Raw genomic sequence first — 24,522 nt, 5'->3', positions numbered from 1 at the left:
CCGAAACCCCCTGAAATTTGCCTGTTATGCTAAGCTAAGCAACCATAACTCGCGGCACCACCGTGCACTGCTAAGACTAACACCCATGACATCAACATCACAAATGCCATTGATGACATCACTGATGACATCAAATGTGCATTTGCTTTTCATGACAATTATGTACAAGCGTTCTTATTGTAATGTTAATAAAAAAGTGTCAAGGATCATTGGAATAAATATCCTGAGGTATGTAGTGCATTAAGCAATGCATTAATCCAAATAGCATTCTATTATGAAGTTTTCTTTCCAGTATACTAAGATACATATGTAAAAACATAGGTATAGTGTGCAGCAGAAATGATAGAGGTGCAATATTAATAATCTTGCCATGTTAAATACTAAAATTATAAATGCTTTTTTATTACAGTTCTGCATACTGTAAACATATAATAAATACCTAATAAACCCACTTACTACATAATTGCATTATTGCAAACAAAACACAGACAACATACAAATATGAGCATCTACAGGGAAAATGAAGTAAACAAAAAAACAGCAGGTAGGACTTCCTTCAGATTAGACAGCATAGATATGACATCTTTCCTATTATAGAGGTTAGGTATCACACTCATTCCAAACAGGCAGTATATGTATGGCACCTAATGTCAAAAGGCAGAGCATATAGGACCCAATTCCCTCGGTTTATAGTGGTATGATAGATGCTCCTCAGTCAGTACTGGCATGATCGACCCCCTCTCAATACAAAGTAGCATAGGTATGGCACCCCCCCTCACCAGGTAATATAGATATGAAACTCCCCCAATGGGTTGCCCTCACTCCAAATAAGGCAATATAGGAATGGGCCAAGAGGGGGTATAGACAGCACCTCATAAGTTAACATAGGTATACTAGCCAGTATATATGTGACATTTCCCTAAATAGGTCAACATGGGCATGAAACATTGTGCTTCCAAAATGATACATTGGGCAATGTAGGTAATACTGACACCACCAATAGGCAGCATAGATGTTATTAGGCAGTATAGGTAACAAATAAAACATTGGTGTGACAAATGAGGGACATTATGAAGGCTAAACGTTACTATGATGGAGTATCAGCTCAAACAGAAAAACAAGCAAGGCCGAACACTAAGGAACATGAAGAAAAGCAAGGGAGAGGAGGGGCACAAAAGGTCCCTTGCAGCCTCCTATCTAACATGGTTTTACAAACAGTGTGCAACAGAGATGAAGCAAACAAGAACATATATAATAACAGGCAAATGTCTAAGGAAACGGTGGGAAGGAAAAGGACAGAAAAAAGGAGCACAGCAAGGGGCAGGCAGTACATGTTGGGCTAATGTTCACAAATGGGAAACCTGTGGCAAAGCAAGGGGTAGGAGCAGAGCAGAAGACTATGGCACTGTGAGAGACTTAACGCTATCTGCAATAGGTGGTGGTCTGTAAGGAAATGGTGGCTGGAGGGAAGGTGCAGGAGTCAAAGGTAGAGCAAGGATTGATGGAGACAGAGGTATGATGTTTGGGTGCACTGAGAGGAACATGGCATTGTGAAAATTAGAATCCCCTTTAGGCACAGTAGATATAGTGAACAAAGGAAACATACCTTACCGTAGTGCTACTATACTCCTAATCCAATGTCCCCTTTCCTCCAGCTTGTGGGAGATCCCGAGGAGCGAGGCCTGCACTGGAACCATGGTAAACCTAAGCACACTTTCCCTTTAAGAATTTAGAGAGCAGTAGCAGGCTGCGTGCACGTAGGGAGAAAAAGCCCTATGCCACGCCTCCAGCGTGCCTTTCCTTTAGTCTCTTACCCGCGGGGAAGACCTATTTAATAGATTTAGGGAGATCGGAGGGCGGGCGTCTGGGGGAAAAGGGACATTGGACTAGGAGTACAGTAGTCACTACAGTGAGTTACTTTTCCTTTCGCCTACGTCCCGTTCCCTTAACTTCATACTTATTGGAGAGTATAAAGCGTGGCATCTACTCTGTTGCAAAGACCTCAGGACTACCTTACGAATTGTGCATCAGCCCCTGAGCTGGAGTCCAGTGGGTAGTATTCGCAGAAAACGGAAGGTGAGGCCCATGTCGCTGGTTTACATACGGCCTCCCAGGGTACGTGTCGTTGGAAGACTACTGCTGTACTCTGATCTCATCAAGCGAGCATGCAGGCCTTGAGGAGGTATTTTGCCCTGCACTTGGTAAGCGTGAGTGATACATGACATTATCCATCTACCCATCGTGTGTGACGAATCCAGGCATTTCGTTCCTTCTTCTCAGGGGGGAAGACACCTCCTTTAGGAACAGTGAAGTGAGCTTGCTATGTCATTACTCCCCAGGGGACAGGGCAGGATGGATATCACTTGGGGTGACCCCCACTTAGGGGACAGGAAGTCCCAAGTAAGGTTCCGATACCAGGAGGGCAGAGCACCAGATGATGGCAGGTCCGCTGAAGCGGGACAACGAGCCCCCAGAGAAGCGACACACCAGGTGCTCTTTACTGTGCATAGAGAGCAGGTACCCTTTCACGTTACGTTTGTGGTTTCACAAACCCACACCAGATGAAACATTGTTTGACTGTTGGTGTGTATGTATATATATATATATATATATATATATATATTATCGTAAAAGAATTGATTGGTGACATTTTTTTACGCTCTTCTTTTTATTCCCTTGATTCTATTGACAGGCTGAAGACACTGCCATCAGAAAAGCATTTTCCATGTCATCAGTCATAAGACAACTGAACATTGGCTTAAAGGGGTTGCGACGAGAGCTGCCAAGACTATATCCAGATCTCAGTTAGCAATCGGACACAGTGTCACAGGGAACAGATGGACAAGTCCCCTGTAGTGACGTTTAAATGTTGGATTGGCAAAGGACACTAGTTATTTGAGACGTATGCTCAGATAGCCATCAGATACATTCTGTGTAATGAGACTTGAGTCCCCAAATGAATAAGACTGGTCAAGAATGAAATGTCTTCTGTGGATGCCTGCAGGGGATCTTTTGACTTTCCCAACATCCAATCACAAAAAGGTAACCATTTTCCCTTGTACTCGGGATGAGTAGAAAATCTCTGGGATTCCCCCATTACCTTAAAGTTATCTTCTGACAAACCCAAGAGACCATAGATAAGTTTTGCATGTTCCAGAGCATGAAGTGAAGTGATTGCGGACAAGGGTGTGCTTCCTTCCCTGCCTGTTGGTGAAGCTGATGCTGAAGAGGGATGAGAAGGAGATGGGTGCACTTTCCATAAGCAGTAGCTATGAGAACCAGTGCCTATACAGGCAATTGGGTGCTATTAGAAGAACTTCGCAATGACTGGAGGCTATGAACTTCTGCATGAATTTCGGAATCCGAGGGAGAGGTGGAAACGCATATGCGTACTGATTGTTCCATGAGAACAGTAAATCATCTCCAAGCATCTCTCTCCCTCTGCACTTCCATGAGGCATCATGTGGGCACTGGCTGTTGCGTTCTGTCTTAAATGGCTCCACCAGATGAAGACCCCTGGAGGTAAAGATCTCCCGAAGACTTGCTCGCTTAACTCCTATTCGTGAATGACGAAAGATCTCCTGCTAAACTCCTCCACTTGAACATTGTCCACTCTCGCTAATTGAGAAGCTTGTAGCAATATGTTGTTGCCAAGGTTCCACTCCCATAGGTGCACAGCCTGAGCACTTAGTTTCACTGACCTAGTACGTTACTGCTTGTTGATGAAAAATATTGTCTCCACGTTGTTTGTCAATATAAGGACATTGGCGTTCTCCCTCAACGGCAAGCATGCCTGCAAGGCTAGAAAGGCGGCCTTCAATTCCAGGAAATGTATGTGTTCCTGAAGGTCCTCTTCCTTCCACATGGTGTGGACTTCTTGATCTCCCAAGATTGCTCCCGCCCCAATAGGGAAGAGTCTGTTGTGATAGTAAACTGGTGAGGAGGGTCTGCGGAGGGGGTGTCTATCCTGAGGTTCCTGTGAGCCAACCACCACAGATGTTCCTACTGTAGCCAGGCCGGAAAGGAGAATGTCTTGTTTATAGGGTTGAAGACCGGAGTTCAGTTAGCTGCAGGTGTCTAAACATGGGCACAGGCAGAGCACAGGCAACCATCAGACCCAACAGACTTGGGAACCACCATGTGGGCTTTTGAGAATGAGAAGGAAACAGGGCCATAATCTCCAAGACATTGTTTATTCTTGCTTCTGAAGGAAAGATTTTGCCTAATGTTGAATCCCATAGGAAGCCCATGAGATCCTCTGCATTGGGATGAGGGGGGATTTCTTTATATTGACCAGCAAACCTACTAAATACATCAGGTCGAAGGAAGAGGTACTGCAGGTGTGAAGGCTTGGACTGGGGACTGTGCTCCAATTAGCCAGGCGTCCAGGTATGAATACAGGTGAATGGCTTTCCGGCACAGGAACACCGCCATAAGCTTGGTGAAGACCCTTGGTGCCGAAATGAGGCTGAATGGTAAGACCTTGGACTGATAGTGGTTGTGGCCAATGGAGAACCGCAGGTAGCAGCAGTTGGGAGGCCAAATGAGAATATGCAAATATGCATCTTGCAGGTCCACAGCTACCAGACAGTTGTCCGGCTGAAGAGATGATCAGATAAGTGCGGCCGTAATCATCTTGAACTTTTGTTGGGGTGGGGAAAGGTCTAGTACTGTCCGCAGGCCAACCTTGCTCTTCTTCGGAAAACAGTAAAGAACCTTAAAATAGAAATCTTGGCCTTCCGCTGAAAGGGGAACCTTCTCTATTGGCTCGAAGCGCAATAGTTTGTGTATCTCCTGTGAGAGGGAGTCCACGCCTCTTTGGAGTGTTGGGGTAGCTGGTGGATTTGAGGGGGAGGAGGGTGATAGCCCCTGTGTACCATCAATAGGAACCAGCTGTCACTGGTTATGTTCTTCCAATGAGCAAGATGATGACATACAGTTCCTCCGACCAGTGAGCTGTGGATTTGGACCCTCACATCATTTGGAATGTTTGGCTTCTGGAGTGGGGAGGGCTGGGAGAAGAACCCTTGAGTGTTGGATGTACCTGCATTTTGGTTGGAGTGCTCGAAGATCTGTTGTGCCTGCTCTGGCGGTCATAAAAGCCTCTAAAGCCTCCCAAACTGTTGGCAGTGACAGACTGTCTCTGAAGGCCTGGTTAGCATTGCCAAAGACATTGCCGTTTGTGCACAGTTTTTCTTTACTCAACTCCTCCGGTGAATCAGGCCCAAACACTCGAGTGTGAGGGTCGACCACAAAGAATGACTTGCGACACCAGGTGCAGACAGAGAACCCTGCTTTACCAGACATGAACAGGAGGAAGCGAGGGGAGAAAGGCAGGAAAAAGACTAATTCAAGTTACTGCAGGGACAATAAGAAGAGGTCTGTAACCGGCATCTAACCCATCTGACGCAGAGAAAGGGAATGGGGAAAGGAGTGCGGGAGATGGGTACAGGGAGTGGTTGCAGTATGCGCGACATGGCCTGCTTCCACTCTCTCCATTCTTAAAAGGGTAAGGTTAGGCCTGCTTGGGCTTGCCATTGCTCTGCTTCCATTCCTGCTCCATGGGAACTCCCATAAGTATGGAGGAGAGGGGATGGGACATACGAGTGTACAACAAGAAACAAGTGGGAGGCATGTGAACTACATGAGTCAAAGAACAAGGAGCACAGTGGTGGGAAGCGGGAACAGATTTGCCAGTCAAACTGACTATTCACAGTTCCTTTTGGTTTGCAGCCATTTACCACAGTATTTGTATATTTATATAGCGCACAAAACCCCAAGGTATCTAGGTGATTAAGCTTAAGAGATTGGTTACAGAGCTTCAGTTACAGAATAGGAAGCGCAAGAGGTGCATTACAACAATGTGGAAAGTGCAAGGTAATACACCATAAGCAAAGTGCAAAAGAGAGGTACGTGGTGATCACATCCATTGAGCTAGACCCCATGTTTCAGGGTGGCAGCAACACAGAGATGCAAGAGTCAATTCAGGGAGCATAAACATGGTGCCTACCCCATTCTGCAGGGCGGCAGCGACTCACAGATGCAAGAGAAAAATCAATGGGCATGAGCAGTATAGCAGTGGGGTACTCGCCCTGGTGTGTTCTGGAAGTGGACAGGGAGTAGACAGGGCCATTTGTATGGGCTTTAGGCGATCCGCGCCGGCTCGCGCCTCCCAGTTGTTCTCATTGGCTAATAACAGCCAGGGCAACTAATGGTGTCAATTTGCAAGGCTTAAAAATTGTATCACCTCTATCTTTCACAAAAATGTCCCCGGCCCTGCCTCAAGCAAAGTCTGAATGGATGCCAATATTTGCTAAAGGGATTGAGGATCATTTGCGCAGTGATTCCACGCTACACCTGGCTGACCATAATTTGCCCTTCTGAAAATGTGAAGTTTGATTTCATTTGTATAGCATAACAAAGCGCAAGAACTGTTGATTGAGGTCTTTCCCCAACAAATTTCTGAATCTTGGGTAGAATTTAATTTTTTTGCAATATTCTCCCCACTTGTGTGTCCCCCAGCACATTTTTGATCAGCTCTCCTGAGTGAGTGGGAACCTTTTTCCGTGCTGTCTTTTACTCTATCTTTGGGAACCTTTTTCAATCCTTTTGGTTGCATCTTTTTGGAGTAATGCTTTCCTCCACCTTTTAAGGCATCGGCAATTTACTATTGAAGCACACAGCACTTTCTGGGCGGTGTTGTTGGGTGCTCTTTCGGCTGCACTTTTTTTTTTCTTGTGATAACTATTCTTTCTTAAGATAGGAGGATACTTTCTATCCTACCTAACTTATTTTGTGTAATCAGCACACCCCACCATATGTGTAGTGCTTTGGGGACACAATGCACTCCCTTTTCCACTTCTCCTGTAACTTTCTAGTTACAGTGACAAGTTCCTCTAAGTGGCTGGTGGCAGTGGATATTTTCAAACAGATTTGAAGTGAAACTTACAAACAGGCTGCTGTCGCAGCTGCGATAAAGGACACATGGGCCACCATTGTACTAAAATGGTGCCCGTCTTGTTTTTTTTCGCAAACTCTTGATGACTTGTCCTTTTTTCTTGAGTCTTCTACCTGGCTGGGTGATGAAGGTCTCCATAGTTCTTTTGTCTTTGGCTCTCTGGGTGCCTGAGAGGACAGGAAGTGGGGGAGGTGACTGAAACTCCACTGGTCTTTGTCCTGCAGTGTGGCTGCCTGGATCCAGTTCAAACTGGGAAGTTGGCTGTCCTTTTGGACAAGCTAGCCCCCAGATTTGCATGTACGGCTTGAATGCGGATTGGATCTTCCAGCCGTTTTCCCTGCATAAAGGCGAGGGTCCTCGAGCAGCAAGTGAGAGCCGACCTATGGAACGAAAAATATGAGGAAGAAGGATGTCTGCAGCCATCTCCAGGGACTACTGATTGACCGTTGCTGCTCCAACCTTCTCTTCGGATAGACAGGGAGGATCCAGACCGGGTGACTTCCTCCCCTGCACTGGTGGGACTAACTACTGGAAACAACCTGCCTTTTGAGCAATTCCTCGAAGAGCTGCGACCGTCCCAGGCTACAATTCCCCAATACCGTGGGACTTGGACCAATTTGCTGTGTATTGTCTCCTGAAGCACGGTTTCGGCTGGAACATCATGGGCATCCTGCTGGATCTACAATGACTCTTTCCCACCCTGAAACGTATCCCTTCCAAGGCTGGTACTAAGAAACGGAGAGAAGTCAGTTGTGTGACAACCGCCCCTGAACCAAAGCTTGTCTTGAGTCCCAACGAGTCAGTATCGTGAAGCTGGTCTGCTGACCGTCCGCTCCTGCCAAAAGTTCCTTCCTCAGCCTCCAGGCCAAGAATCCGAACAGGAGCTGCTGTTGCCTCACCTGGGGACCCACCAGTGACATTTTCTTCCTTCTTCATGAAAAGGTGCTGTCCCGCTCCTAGGTACTTAACTGGATGCTTGCCGTGATTAATCAGACTCCTCCTGAGCTTTCTGAGACAATGGGGTGGACAACCCAATTGTTTTCTCACAGGCCGAAGTACACTGGTCCGTTGATCTACAATCCTTCAGGGTTCTACTTGACCTCCCTGAACCATCTTTTAAATAAATATTTGACTTGCATGCAATACAGAGAAACCTGCTATTTTTGACAACATCTGCCTTCCTTTGTTTTGCCATCCAGCGGTCCTGGTCCCCCAGTGCTTCCTCCGACTCAGACTCATATCCCCAGATAGGGTTGGACTTTTTAAAATGTAGGCACCAGTATCTTTGTTGGGTTACTTAATGTTGGTTACAAGAAATGATTTGCTACTCTAACTACTTAACTCTATTCATATAAAGTCTACTACTGGCTTGAGTAATAGTTAAATGTCTTACTGTATAAAGGGAATATGTTTACTTACCTGCGATTCCAATATTGTGTTAGTTTCCTTAGTATTCATAATAAACCATATTTTTATAAATCTACTGTAAGTGTATTCTCGACTATAGGCGTGCCTTCGTTCTTTGTACTTACCTACCTCCCTTCTTCCTCCGAGACTAAGCCTGGCTACTCGGCCACAGCTACAAAACAATTTCGGTAGTTCAGGCCAAACCAAGAATTGGAGCCCTCCAAAAAGGGAGTCTTTTCTAGTCCTACCAAAGGGGGACCTTAGTAGAACTCCACAACAATCAGGTCACCGTATAGGCTGTTACCGCGTGAACGCCAATCTCTAGGTGTTAGAGCCATATAAAATGGAGCAGCAAATGTCAATCGACTTGTTCTACCATTTGTCACAGCTGGGGGAAAAACTCTAAACAACTTGGAAGTGCACTACTCTCATTTTGGCTGTGAAGGCGATGTATTTAATGCATTTATTTTGCATTTATTTCAGGGCACAAAGCCCTGAGGCATCTAGGGGCTAGTTACAGAAAGTGCATAGTACATGGTATAGTTCCCAACGTTCAAGAATACACGTATAGTTTACAGTGTGTATGTATAAATAAAGGCAAAGCCTCCCGTCATGGTGCGGGGCACTGTTTCAAGCATGCAGACGGGTATAAGAGTCACAATAGGTAAGCATATACATACTGGCGCAGTAAATTATAAGGTTCGATTGCACCACTGATGAAGGAGCTTGTGACTGCACAACAGGCACTCTGGGTTTACCTCCGGAACCCTTCATTTCTTTTACCACAGTGGTCCCTCATTCCTTTCCTCCCCTCTGTTAGTAATGGGCTGTCTCTTGGGAGTCCAAACAGTCGCTCACAGTCCCTGGGATTTTTGTATTGCCCCCAACACTTTTTTCTTGGCTCTGTGTCTTTGTTGATCACTTCTCAGGTAGTTGGGATCAATCACCATTCCTTCTAGGTATCCTATGTACTGCACTGCCCCCTCCCCTTCTTCCCCTGCACTTTCCCCCTCCCCTTGCACGATCTCAATATCACCTGGCCTAGTAAGATCACGGTCTCTGTCTTCCCTCTGTTCCCCTTCCCTTGCCTCATCGCACCTTGAAACACTTGTGTATAGGCAGGTTATAAATGCCATATACTCTAAAGTCATCCGACAGGGCCCATGGATCAGGCATTGCACAACCAGTTGGACCCATGGGGATTTTCAACATTCCCCTTCTGTTTGGTTCCAAATGTCTCCCCTCTCAATTTGTGGTTGGGCTAGTGTTCACTCACTGAGGTCTACGTTTTAAAGTCATCTAACTCCCTTTCTCCTCATCCCAGAACTTGCTTAATTGTCTTACTCCTCCTACTCTTCGCTCACTGTTCATGTGCACACTTTCACACCATCTCCTTCTATTTCCCTTACCATCTTTGGTGTTCTCCACCCTCCTCTGCTCAGTTCTCGCTCTTCTGATGTTTCACTGCTTCATCTCCTTTCCATGCTCTTCTCCTCGATCCACCCCGACCGCTACCTCGGCTCTCCTTCACATCTTCCACTGTTCACCTATCTTCATACTCAATAACTGGCTAACTTGCACACCTCCCGCTATGTGAGCCCTTTTTTCTTTTTTTGTTTCTTTTCTCAGCCACTCAAGTGACATTTATTTGAAGAAAAAAAACATACTTACGCACAGTTTTGTTAACTGTTTTAAAGTACAAACCCCCAACAAATACATGCCTTTCTAGGAAATCACTGGTCTGGTTACCAATATAAGCTGGAAACAGTGCTGGTCGAATCTGGAGTAAAATAGATGCGTATAAATAATGTATAGAAATAATTGACTATTAGACACAGACCCACATAAAGAAGAAAAAAGAAGCTATTACAACCAATCATTATTTGGTTGCCAAAAACATGATCCATCGGGGGTACCCACAGACAGTGGCGTGAAGTCCCACTTCTGACAAAGAATACCACGTAGGACCCCAGTTAACACTGCATACACTGAACACACAATCTTTTAGGCATCCATTGCAAAGAGCCTCCATTTAATAATCTATGTGTTCATGTAATTGGAATGCTAAGGAGAATCTAGCAGCAGCTGTGCATTTATTAGATGTAGGTTTTTGGAGTGCGCTTGACCAGAGTGGATTGCAATTCCCCCATGTTAGTCTATTTCTGTTGCAAGCCAATGTGGGGCTCTGCGAGCCAAGACCATAAACGTGCTTTCTGCTATCTTTGAGTCAGGCGGTATATAGCCTGTTTGCCCGACTCTGAAATGGCACCACAGAGGTTTCTTTAAGTTTGCAGGGCTATCGGTTATGCTCTCGGAAAAGACAGTAAGCTTTGCCATGTTCAGGAGTTCCTTATTACAAGAAAAGCGTATGTGGAGGCGGGGGGGTGGGAAATAGTGTGGATCTCATTTACCACCACCACATTTCCACAACACCATATTCCGAATTTGGGAGGTGATGCTGAGGGAAAACCTCCAGCACTTGGCTAGTGGTTTTGCCTCCACATCACTTTCAATAAATGGTGGATATTTCACCAATGGAACTGCAGCTGGTGAGAATTCCTCCAAAACCCCAAATAAATCCTATTGGACTTTGTGATGGGGAATAACACTAACACCACTTGTAATTTTGCTGGATTTACTTCCAAAATGAGTGGCGGTAATGGTATTCAAATGTGGCAGTATTTCTAGAGGACCTTTGCCTACCAGCAACTATAGCCCAGAGCCTTGCAAGGAGCCAATGAGCCAGAGAAACCCAGGAGGATGTAAAGACCTCCAGTCATGTGGCTTGCCCTTTACCAGGGGGTGAGAATAACTTCAGTCTGACGAGTGACATGCTGAGGGGGATTCTTTACTTTTGGTCATCGTTTTGGATATTCCCTCGGGCAAGTTGGAATTCATTTCCTCTGGTGGCTATCAAAAGAAAGTGGAATTTTTTGGCGAATGGGCAATTGGACTTGGATTAGGAAACTAGGTCCTCCTAGAGTAGTCCCCTTGCACAGGTGTTAATTTCTTCAAGCCTGAAGCAACGTTATAGAGGCAGGGAGGGGTTTCCCTATGTGCAAAAAGTTAAAATAAGGGGTTGAAATGGTGCATTTTACAGCACAACCTTAGAGAAAAGCTGTGTAAAAAGTCATGAAATGTACAATCTGTTTTGCAGGTTAACATAAGGAAAACATCCAACAGATGGAGTCTAGGTCACCAACAATTACAGAGGAGCATTTTATGAAATGCTCAGACCAGTGGTCAAAATATATACAATCAATGCCACTGTAAACCACTTTCATGAGGGTGCCCGCAATACATACCAGCAGAGTACCGTCACTGGCATACATGTAAAGCACATGTTCATGATGCCTGTTCCTACATTACGCCTGCATTGCCCTGTAAAACAATTGTTCATGTAGCCTGTTCCCAAATGTATGCATGTCTTGCCACTGTAAAACGCTTTCATGATTATGACAGCAACATACATCAGCATGCCATTGGAAATAAAATATGATGCCACTAGTGCGAGTATTCACCCAATCGGCCATATGAAGGAGCACACAAACGCATGCACAAGCACACACACACACACTGATTTGTACTCGGCTGCACACTCACACATTGCAACTTATTTTGAAACAAACATGTTTTTAAAAACAAAATAAAATAGCTTTCCAAAATGAGGGGCCTAAATGGACAGCTGCCCCACCTGGCCCCCTGGCACCGACACTGAGCGTTAGGAGGGAGCTTCCTTTTTTGGGATAAGTGGGCTGTATCATTTGTATGGTTGGTGTCCCCTGATTCGCATTGCCCATTCATTAACATGCGTATAAACACCCATTTTGCATACATAAATTGGGTATGTCTGCACACTTAGCTTATGCAAGTATTTTATTTATTTTTTAAACAGAGAATGGTCACAAACGGTCTTTTCTCAGTTTTGTGAATCGAGTGAAAGGGCTGCCCTTTTGCGGCGGCAAATGCATCTATGGCAACAGAAATATTTTGCGAATATGCTCATATGCGTTTGCTGCAAAGTCACAAAGTATATTCCCACTAAGCCTTCAGTGTTGTAGATGCAAATTACTGGCATCAGGCACTTCAAAATAGGAGGATGAGCATTTACAAGCAGGCAGCAGTACCCAGGGGGCTAAGGCACATGCTAGCAGCCCCTCCTGTGCACTGCTTCCTCCTCCTCGTCCTGCTCAAGATTCAGGGTCTCCCAAATTGTCCCAAATAAGCGGCATGTCTCTTGCTGGCAATATCATCCTTGGCACTTAAAACATTTTGTAGACCTCCCTCCGCTAGGCCTCATTTACTTTTAAGACTGTACAGTTCTTGTGAAAGAAACATTTGTACCTAGTTTTAAGACATTTGTTTGCAAACTAATTTCACACAGGCGCACTAAATAAAATATTAACATAACATTAACTGTCAGTTGCGAAAACTAAGAGTATTTGGGCAAAGTGCAAGCATTCGGTGAAGGACTCCATCCTTCTCGAAAAACTAGGAAAGAAAACACCTAAGCAGAAAACACCATGTTAAAAGAAAAGGCTCACTCACTCACCAATAACAATGCCTCCTATTGCACCAGCTTTTTGGGCATTTCTGGCCTTTTCGGCAAACATGCACTGCCCCCTCTGCATCAAAGCAATTCTTCCTGATATTGCTGCAGGGTTGGTTAGCTGGGAACATCCGTTGTACGGTTCACTGGAAGCAACAAATCCTCTCGTCTAGTGGAGAGAATCAAGACAATCAATTCAACATTTGTTTAAATCTATAGCTAGCTTAGATATATATCAGCCAAGGTCCATCAATTAAAGTAAAAACGTATAACCTTCACTATCAAGTGTGTTCCTCTGTTAGGTCCTGTCGGCTGCCTAAATAGGTAATTACTTGTTCAATGACCTAATGTCCGCGTTACTCAGAAGAACCAATTAATTCAAACTCAAAGCAGCATAAGTCATTTTCTTTTACTTTTGACTTAATAAAAGGCACTGCTGGCTATCAACTAATCATCACTTTATTTGTCCTGGCTTTATGTTGCTAAATAGACCATTTCAACTTTGACCTGGGTTAACCCGATAAACTTGCCATTTACTGAATCTACATTAGTTATTGTGCCCTGATCTGTTTCGCCCCCTCGTTCTACCCATCTAACGTCTCCCCTCCATTTCAAGCTCGACTTCTTCGACTTCTTACGTACTCTCGAGGAGACATTTGTAAAGATGCCATTTTTACACTAATGTGGATAGATCAAACTCATCTTTGAAGGATATGCAGCATAGACTGGCTTCACTTCTTGAAACGCTCAGCCAACACAAGTAGACCTGCTGCAGAAATCAAACATCCACAAATACCTTTTTGATGACATTGTAACGAACTTTCTGCTGCTGGTAATCTGTTTTGATGAACCAAGGAGTAAGACAAAATGTAACTGAAGTGCCCTCCACAGAGTCCAATTTGAGTCGTTTTAAGGCTAATTAAGGTAGTCTAAAAAGCATGTTGATGTTGCAGTTCTGTAAAGTGCAACATGTGACTAAGTCAGTGCTTTCTTTAATACATTCAAGCATATCTTGGTGCCAATTTCCATCCACCAGATTACCTCATCTTGTGTGCAGATCCAAGACGCTACTACCCATGTCAGTCCAGCTTTAACCTTTTCATTTGATGTCACTCAAATAATCTTATACCAAATCAAATGCAGTAATTTACAAATCAGTAGAATTCAATAATAAGAAACTAAATGCCACTTCTGTTACTTCATTTACATTTCCAGTCCCATTCCAGTAAAGGCATTGTTGTCTACATCTGCAGCTTCCACAATTGAAATTCCATGTGATTCCATGGTTTATCCACCCACTTGCATAGATGCTCCTACCTACACTTACGTGAATAGCCAACTGCTTAGTTTGCATAACCCATTACACACAGACCCCAAGCTGCCCAGACTCCTTCACCTACACTGTGCTTTGCACAGCAAAACTGCATGGCACATCCATTCAAGTTATAACATCACTGTTTATGACTGGTTTTGCTCTGTGAACGTGGCGAGGGGGCTGGGCTGTGAAGCAAGAGTTAAGCAGGTTGTGCCAGGGGCATGTGACCACACATTCACCTTGCTAACATTGTTTTCCCATTACAATGCTGCATTGCATCATGCTCCAGTTTGTACACTTACCACGGACAACATTACACAAGTCTGAAGGAAAGGGATTGAATGTACGAGCAGAGTCTAGTTCGAGAAATTACACATCTTCTTAGTAAATCATAGTAAACACATTTTTCATCTATGCCGATCTGTTTATTCTTAGCAAAATAATTATATAACATTTCCCAAATGAATACACACCCCCATTAAATATTTGGACAAGTCCATTCCAAACTGTGCTGGCCCGGCTGACAAAACCACCCTGCCAAAAAACGGGTGAGAGACTATTTGAACAGCCCGAGGAGGCAGTTGCTGCTCTTTTTGCTGTTGGCTCGATAGCTCAATCATTTCTTGCATGAACCGCAAACCATCCTCCGCATCAACAGAGCTGGCTGCCTAAAAAAAAAAGAATGCATTTTTATATTAATTTATATACTTTAAACATCCAAAATAATATTCAAATTAATGAGTCACAAATATGTTTTAGGTATAGAGACTGCTGGTTTTGAGGCCATCTACTAGGCTACAGAAAATATATGAAGAGAAAAGTAATGAATTATAAATATGAACAGATGAACTAAATATGGAATAACAAAAATGATGGAAATATAATTTACACATGCTTAATATAAAACACGTTTTTTTTTAAAATTTACAGTCAAGGCGGCAATGGTCAAAATGTACTCCAAATACTGAAAACGACGGTAAGAAAATGTAATTAAAAAGTCAAACAAACAGAAAAAGTTAACTTTCTTTTGTAGGGACCCAAGTGTCCAAGTGTTACAGAATGTATTAAAAGTTGATGCTTTTATCTTTGTCTAACAGTTTATCTTTGAAGTTGGCATGCTGTCCAAATGAATGACCAAGTGCAGGCCACAGATTTTGTGGGTTTCATTTTAGTTATTTTTTTCACTTTTCGGTAGTTTTTGAGCAGAAACAGAGCTGGCAGTAGGGCCTTGAGAAAGGTTTTATTGTCATCTTTAGTAAAAAAATAGAAAAATAGGGTAAGGAGGATGCGGAGGTAGGAGCATATCCAAGGCCCATTTTGTACTTTCTTTGGAAAACTGAATAGGCTGTTGAGGGAACAGGGACAACCGTGGCCGACCTCCATCAAGCAAATTATCTTTTTGGCGAATTGCTTTCTTTTTCCTTTAAAAAATAAATAAATCATGTTTTGATGATGGGACCACCGCTTTGAAAGGTACCGGGAATTCTCTTGTTTTTATTTATTTGTACATAGCTGCACGTGCAAGAGATATTTCAGGGCACCAGGGAAGACCACAAGGAGAGTTACAATGGGGTAAAGAGAAGTATCTATGGTTACAAACTGTAGCAAATGTGTTGACCTGGCGACGAGGGTATGGAAGCCCAATTCATAGGTACACAATGATTTAAGTCGTATGGCTACTATCAAGTGCTCATACATAGTGTTTGCGTGAATGGCCATTACATGGCATTAGGGCTAAGAATATAGTTAACTCGTTTTGTTAAACCAGAACACAGAACCATTTAGTAAACAGTTATTTCCTTTTTTTTATTTTAAGGTTCTGTACTGATGACCTTTCTTCATTTTAGCAAATCATTTTGCAATTGCTGGTCCAAACAGGATTTTTTTTTTTTGTATTTATTAGTTTAGGGCTGTGTGAGACTAAACATAAGAATATCCATGCTTGCTTTAAATGCTAATGCCAGTGGCGGTCTTTATTTTGGGAATTTTATTAATTTGTAAAGTTTCTTAATTTCTTTTGCTGTAATCTAACCCTTAGAGTTTGCTTTTTTTATTGTTGAAATTTAATCAAATAATTTTTTTACAACATTTCCTTGGAAACGTTTTGTCATTCTGATGAAATCCTTTCACTTTAGAGACATTTCATGAAGGTGGAGAAGAAAGAGGAAAAACAAAAGGACGTGGTAGGAGAAAAGGAAGATCCTAATTATGTTTGTTTCGTTTAAGCTCTAATTTTTCCGTTAGCTTTTGAATGTCATGTAGGTGTCTTTACAGACTTTTCACTATTTTCATTCCTTCTAATTAGGTTTGTTTTTACATAACAATTGTAAAAAAAAAGTATAACACTTTTCCTAAACTACTGAAAACACCTTAAAACAATGCCCAGCAATGATTCATTGTGGAGTATCCCCAAAGCAAGTTATGCAAGTAGTAAGGTTCAAATATTACTCACAAATAGGGAATGGTTAGGAAAACCACCTATGGGTTCTAAATGTTTATATATAATACTGGAAATCTCTCTTTTGGAATGATCCAAGTTAACAGTGTCAAACAAAGTGCCAGGGCTCTGTGGGGACAACTGCCTCCCAACAGGTTCCTTAAACTCACAGATTTAAGGATATTGTGCCCAGCAGCTACTTGTATCAAACTCTGTGACATAGCACCTAGAAGCTGCTTTACTCATGTTAGAGTAACAGATTTAGCACTCAGCCACATCTTTGCTACATTTCCCTCTTCAAAGTAATATAGCGGCCAGCTCATAATTTGTAATTTAGCCAGGAGAGCCAACTAGTATGGTACAAGCAACGGTGAACCAAGGACCCCGGTTCTACCAGGTGCTATGGAAACAAAGAGCTGGCCTGTTTTCCTTAGATTTTGTTTTGTTTACGTAGTACAAGACCACCCTCATTACATCTAATGTATGGCAGCTTCTTTCCACCGAGTTATATGTATTTTGGAAAAAAAGTAGGTAGTTCAATGGATTGGTGAACTTGGATATGCCATTTGGTGAAAACCTAGGATGTTTTCCAAGGACCACCTTGTCCTTGTGGATTACAAAGAAAGGGTTTTGTACAGATAATGCCTGTAGCTCACTAACCAGTCTTATCGAGGTGATGGCTACCAGAAAGTTAGTTATGTAGGTTAAGTGTATTAGGCTGGCTTTGTGCATAGGCTCAAAGGGCAGACCCATGAGCTTTGAGAGCACAACGTTAAGGTCCCTACCTGGTGGTGGGTTAGAAATGGGAGCGTACAGTCTCTTTACTCCCTCCATGAAAGCTTTGATAAATGCAACTTTCCACCAAGACACTTTGTTCTGTGAAGGGGTGTGCGGACAGAGCCGCTAGGTGTACCTTGGAGTTAAACACTAGGCCAAAATCTAATGGATAAATCATGTAATGTAGAATGTTGGATGATGAACATTCAATTGGATTTAAGGATTGTGATCTGCATCATACCACAAACCTTTTCCACTTGTTGAAGTAACAGTGTCTGGTGTTGGGTTTCCGTGCCTCCTTTAGGATATCAATACACCTTTGAGGAAGCTTCAAGTGCCCAAACTCTATGACTTCAGGAGTCAGGCTGCCAAGTTCATAGACTGAGGCTGTGGATTGAGTGTTGTCCCCTCGTGCTGGGACAGTGTTCGTGGGGCACGGAAGTTTGATTGGTTTGCAAACCGCCCTTTTGAGGAGGTGTGGAAACCATGGTTGTCTTGCCCACATTGGTGCGATCAGGATTAGTGTGGCTTGTTCCTGGTGCATCTTGTGCACTATCCTGCTGAGTGGTGGTGTCGGGGGCAAGGGCCGTAATCACATTTCCCCGACCAGCTCATCCACAGGGTGTTCCTCCTTGGACTTTGGTTGGGGAAACCTGAATGCTAAGTCTGGGCATTGTGCGCTTTGGCTTGTGGCGAAACAATTCTAAAGGAGGAGAACACCACAGGAAGAAGAATTTGTCTAGAATATCTGTTGATTTGCCACTCGTGCTCCTCGGGTAGAGGATTTCTGCTCATAGTCTCCGCTACAGAATTGAGTTCCCTTGCAACGTGTTGAGAGACTAGGAACATGTTCCGCTTGAGTGCCCCCTTACCGGCTTTTGGGATAGCCTGGACAGACTTGGAGAGTGTGCCTCCCTGCTTGTTTAGGTAAAACATGGCAGTGGTGCCGTCTGGGAGAGCTTGCACTGTCTGACCTACTAGATGCTACTGAAAAGCTTGCAGAGCCTTGAGAACTGCCAGATGTTCTAGAAGGTTGATGTGGTTTTGGGCTGTGGGGTGTGTCCACTGGCTGTGAGCTGTGTGGTGAAGGTAATGGGCTCTCCATTCGGAGTGAGGGGTCTGTAATTAGCATCGCTTGAACTGGTGGATTGCGAAAAGGCTTTGTTGTCCTTGGACCACCAGCGAAGAGCCTGTAATAAGGTTAGCGAAACATCCACTAAATCGTCCCACTGACAGCTTGCCTGAGACCATTGTTTTGCTAACCACTCCTGCATTGGGCGCATGCGCAGCCGCGCATGTGGAAGTAGGTAAATGCATGAGGCCATCATCCCGAGCAGGAGCATTGGTGCCTTGCATATGGTTATTTGGCGACAAGCTAGTTAGTGAGGTATTTGCAACAGCATGTTCTGAACTCTTTCGTTTGAGGGGAAGACTAGCGCCTATGTTGTTATGATTGCTCCCAGGAATTGTTTTATTTGACTGGGTACAAGACTTGATTTTTTCTCGTTAATGGAGAATCCCAACTGAAACAGAAGGTTGATTCTTCTTTGGGTGCTTTCATTGCAAATTTGAGGGGACACCCCTATTATCAGCCAGTCGTCCAGATATGGGTACACTGGGATTGACTATGCGTAGGTGCCCTGCTACCACTGCTAGTACTTTAGTGAATACCCTTGTTGCTGAGGCTATGCCAAAAGGGAGCACCTTGAATTGGTAGTGTGCTTCCGCTATTTGAGAGTGTAGATACTCGGTGTGCTGGGAACATTGAAATATGAAAGTATGCACGTTTCACATCCAATGTTGCCATGGAATCCGCCCGTTTTAAGAGAGGAATTGCCTCCAGAAGCGTTGTCGTGTGAAATTTTTGAGGCTCGTCATAGGTTTTCGCTGGGCGCAGGTCTAGTACCGGATGCATTATTAGGTCATTCTTTGGCACAAGGAAGTACGTTGAATAAATACCCTTGTTCACCTGGCTTGCTGGGACGATTTCTATTGCGTCCTTTTCCAGCAGGGCTTTCACCTCCTCCATTTTTCTGTGACTTGGCAAGTGGTTGGATGGTCTTTGCTCTATACAATATCCACCTGACACAGTGGATAACACCCACTTGTCCGAAGTGATCCCCTCCCATGCGTGGTTGAATTGTGAGATGCAACCTCATACTGGAGTGGCATGGGAGGGGACCTGGAGCGTGGTGTCATTGCTTGGGTGGAGTGGAGCCTCTGGCAGCAGAGGCTCTACCCCTGCTCCTAGACCTTTTGTAGCCTCTTTGAAAGTTGGAGGAGGAGGACTGTCCTTGTGAGGTGCCACACAATCGTGATTGGCTGCCTTGATTGTAACCACAGGAGCGTTGTGGGCCCTGGTCACAAACCTTGTAGTAATAAAAGATCCCCTTTGGAAGAAAGGTTTGTTAGATAGTTGTCCAAGAGATTTTAGGGCGTCGTATTCCTCTTTGGCACTTTTCAGGGCATCTTCGACTACCTTACCAAACAGGGCATTGGGTTCAATGGGCATGTTGAGCAGCGTGGCCTGCGTTTCTAGTTTGAACCCTGACTGCATTAGCCAGGCAATTGGCGTTTGATTAATGTGCGCTCAGCTATGATGCAGCCTGCATTGTCAGCAGCATCTAGATTGTTTAATAAAATGCAGTTACGGAGACCACCAGGGGACACAGACGGTAATGTTAGTCTGGATTTCGGCTCCGCCACCCGCTGCATGATAAGGTGTAGGCATAGGTATTGCAGCCAGTCCCAGTTATAAATGAGGGCAGCAAGTCGTGAAGCGGTGACGAATGAGGGGCCAATCCCAAAAGCACTGCGAAACGCATCGGAGACCATTGGTGCGGTGTGGTAGAAGCCACAGCCTCGCTGCAAGAGAGCGTATCTTTGGTGCCGAAAAACAGTAGTGAAGTGTACTACCGGAGCTTGGAGAAGGGTTGCTGGAACATGGGGGTGGGAGGGAAGACTATCGGCCCGCTGGGGACAAGGTCAGTGAGCGCTGCTTCTCGAAGGAGAGATTGGTGGCATAGTGGCAACTGCGATTTCCAGAGCCCCGAAGTGAGGACGAAGGCCCAGCCCGCCATAGGAGTGTGCATCTAACCGCAAGAAAGCGACGTACCCAGGAGAACTTGAACAGGGCCTGAGACACAGAAAGCCCCCCCCCCTCCCCATCGGTGACCCGGGGCAACTGGCACAGAGGAGCTGGAGCCCTGGGCACCACAGGGCACCCTTGGCCCCTGAACAAGAAATGTGGGGCGGTAGAGCCCTGCCTGAGGGGCTGAAGAAGGTCTCCCCCGAAAGCTCAATAAGGGGCCACCCATAGCCTGCGGCTACCCCCTCCCCTGCGGAAAGCCAGAGACCGCCTGCGGGGGCACCCCACAGAGCAGCAGTAGTGCAAGGTTCAGAAAGGCAGTGTGGATTGGGCCACAGAGCAGCAGCTGCTGCAGAACCGCTCAGGACTGGGACACAGATCTTGATGAAGCCCCCACATGGTGAAGAGTCACAGGCAGCCCAGAGGAAGAAAGCGGTCCGAGGGGTCAGGTGAGCAAAGCTCCAGAGAAAGTGAACCGCCAAAGCATTTGGGAAGAGGAAGCTGGGGCCGAGAAGGTTTGGCCTCTGGCCTCACACAAGATGGTGACAGCGCTGGTACAGGCCCCACCCCACTCACACACAGACAGCCGAAAGCACCCGGGCTAGTTTTGCACTGTGTTCCCCGAGAGCAATAGAAGGAGGTGTAGCATCCCAACAAAAACTTAAGAGACAAGCGGAATGGCCCAGAAACCGGTGCATCCGCCACCAAGCTTACAGTGGGAGGAACAATTGAGGATAATTCAGGGATCGTAGCATAAATAAAGGCCCTCCGCAATGACATTCAAATGTACATCTCTGAGCTGCGAGGGAAAGTGGAAAAGATGAAAGGAAAGGCAGAGGGACTGGAGCACAACCAACTGAACGCGGAGATGAAACTGGACGCTAGAATGACAGACCTTTAGCTCAGAGAGGAAGAGGTGTCCTTGAAACATGATGACCTGGAAAACATAGCGTAGAAACAACCTACATATAATTGGCCTGGCCGAGAAAGATGGGGAGACACCAGCCTAGGTAAAGAAGAAAGTGCAGGACATAGTAAACCTCCTTTACCGGGAGGAAGGAGAGAAGACAGTGCAGATTAAGCGAGCCCACACAGTGGGGAAAGCCTGCAGTGGCGGCCCGCAATCCATTGTGGTGAGATTTCTCTGTTACAAAGAGAAAGCAGAGGTCCTCCTGAGAATAAAGGAGATACCAGAAGTGAAATACCAGGGATCCAAAGTGAGGCTGTTCCAAGATCCGTCAGGCTTCTGGCTCACGGACAAAGGGATCAGGTATAGATGGGCCTACTGCTTAGTACTGCTCTTTGAGAAAGAAGGAGAATAGTGCAGTCACCTCGGCCAAATAAGCAGAGCAAATTTTACTGTATCGAACAAAGGATATGGTTGCAAGAAGGTCAGGCGATCCATCGAGCCCAAATGCCCTAAGGGAGACTGTATCCCGTGATGGACTCTCGATATGTAAGAGGGGCAGAGTGGGTAGAAAATATGTGAAGCCGAGTGGTGCCTCGCTGAAGAAGCAATCGTGACTGGAACCAAGTGAAGGATGCATCCACAGGGGACAGTTCAGGAGGGACAGGACAAGCGGATGTAACGTTTGGGAGATTCCCAATGGTAGGAGCATCCCTCTGGTAGCCCTCATTTGTAAGAGGGCATCTCTACAGGGTGTTGGTGATTGGTTCACCCATGGTTGGAGGGTTTTGGTTCATGGTTCAAAAGAAGGGAGCCGGGAGAAACAGATGTGGAAAAGTGGACGGGTGGTGGGAAGACAGGTGCAGATGAACGCATGGTGAAAAGGATGGCAAAGAGGGAGTGCGATAGAGTCCCTTTTAGTGCAAGATGGCGGGATGACTGGATCATTGGTGGGAGAAAGTACAATGTGAATAGGGACGCTGAACGTGAAAGGGCTCAACTCCCCTACTAAAAGGGTCTCTGGTAGCTCGGGAATGTAAAAAGGCCGCCCTGGATGTCCTGTTTTTACAGGCAACACGATTGAGGACAGGTGAAGAGGGGTCTCTGAGGAGGGCGTGGTGGGAGGATGGGGTAGACCTATTGGGCTTCTGGCGCGATTAAAAAGGGAGGAGTGGGCATAATGTTACATAGGCGCCTCCGATTGGCAGATCCCGAAGAAATGGCCCTGATAGAGCGGTGGTGGGGAAGAAGCATTGGCCAGGCAAAAGGGATTAGTCATAATTGGTGGGGACTTAAACCCGTGGGCAGAGGCACACCTGGATAGGCAATTGAAAGAAGTGGGAGACCAGAACGGAACAGGGGGGAGGAGACACATTTAGGAGACAAGGGGCCTAGCCGATGTGTGGCGAGTAATCCACCCAGGCCAAAGGGGGTACACGTTCTTCTCGAGAGTGCGCACAACATTTAACAGGATAGATTACCTGCTGCTGGATAGGGAGCACACAACACTAGTGCGAAATTGCAAAGTTGGCCCGACCACGACATGGTCACGATGGTGTTTGATATAGCGGGGATGAATAGAGCAGACTCTAGGTGGCAATCCAATGATTTCCTATGGTAAGACCTTGTCTCTGTGCAGCAGCTGACCATAGCATTGGAAGAATACCTCTGAGTAAATTACAATGGTGAAGTGGGGGCGATCACAGTGTGGGAAGCAGGAAAGGCCCCTGGCAGGGCTACTGATCAATGGAAGGGCCAGAAGGAAAAGGGAACGTAGGTTGAGGGAAGATGAGCTCCGCAAGGAAATCAAGGAGCTGGTGGACAGAGGAGGATAGAGCTGAAATCGTTAGGAATGGGAGACAGTCAGAAAACTGAAATTCTACGAGAAGGGAGATAAAGCGGACACCATGCTGGCAGCTAGGCTGAGGGTGTAGAGAGCGGAAAGATGGGTAGGGCGCGTCCAGGCAGAGGCAGAGCAATGGGTCACGACCCGAGGGTATAGCTAAATGTTTCGCTCAGTATTACGAGGAGCTGTATGGAAGCAAAGGGGACAGGGACCACACAGGGATTGATCAGTATCTGGAAAGGGCAGGGATAACATGATTACTCAGAGGAGCGGGCACTCCTGGAATCCCCTTTCATGTCTGAGGAAGTGCTGGTTGCCATCAATAGATTAACCGCAAAAGAGGGTTTGGGGGGAAGGCAGACAAGGATGAGTACTCAGTGGGGTTCTATAAAAGGTTTGCAAAGGTCCTAGTCCCACAGTTGGTTAAACTGTTCAATCACATACGGGAGCTAGGGCTGGCACCGGCCTCCTTCTATAGGGCACCGATAGCAGTGATCCCAAAGGGCGGCAGAGACCCTGCAAGCTGCAAATCATATCGGCCCATTTCCCTCCTAAATACGGATGAAAAAGTGTACACTAGGGCCCTGGCCACTCGCTTGAAGAGAATATAACCGAGAATGATATACCCAGAACAGGTCGGCTTCGTGATGGGTAGACCGGGAGGTGACAGTGCGTAAAACCTTTGATATTTTGGAGCACTCAAGGACAGAGGTGGGGGCCACGTGCTGCTCAGCCTCGACTCGGCATTTGATAGAGTGGAATGGGAGTTTCTTTTTGTGGTGCTCAGAAGTACTGATTTGGAGAAACATGCTTGAGGGGGGTGCAGGCAAAGTATAGAGTCCCCACAGCAAGGGTGACAATGAACAGGAAAACCTCCAGAGTTCAGCCTAGAAAGAGGAACGAGGCAGGGCTGTCCGCTCTTGTCCCTCCTTTATGTTCTGACCATCGAACCGCTGGGGAACATTATTAGGAAAGAAGACAAGTAAAAATCGGAGGGTGTGAATATAAATTAGAAATGTACACTGATGATTCGCTCCTGTAGACCTTTCTATGGATTCTTCCTTCACAGATTCCTCATTTTATAGATATTCCCTCCAGCTTCGCTCCTTTGGAACATTTTCAAAAGGGGGCATAGTGGACCTAGACCTGGTCATCGACCATCGATCCGACTTGCGCAGTTATGTCGTCGGCTCTGGACGTGACTTCAGGTGTCAAATACCACGGCACGATGCCCCAAC

General features: G+C 45.5%; 1 protein-coding gene across 1 annotated transcript in view; it reads right to left on the bottom strand.

Annotated features, from left to right (window-relative positions):
- Positions 1–24,522, bottom strand: part of EDEM3 (ER degradation enhancing alpha-mannosidase like protein 3) — a 925,252-nt gene that overhangs the window by 77,926 nt on the left and 822,804 nt on the right. The window contains 2 exon segments of the mRNA XM_069641064.1: positions 12,918–13,083; positions 14,703–14,897. Coding sequence (XP_069497165.1) covers positions 12,918–13,083; positions 14,703–14,897 — 361 coding nt within the window.

Source organism: Ambystoma mexicanum, chromosome 1q, assembly GCF_040938575.1.
Source record: "Ambystoma mexicanum isolate Mex_15411 chromosome 1q, UKY_AmexF1_1, whole genome shotgun sequence".
NCBI classification, from domain to species: domain Eukaryota; kingdom Metazoa; phylum Chordata; class Amphibia; order Caudata; family Ambystomatidae; genus Ambystoma; species Ambystoma mexicanum.
Note: the sequence above shows the minus strand (reverse complement) of the source record. Positions and strands in the feature narration are given on the sequence as shown.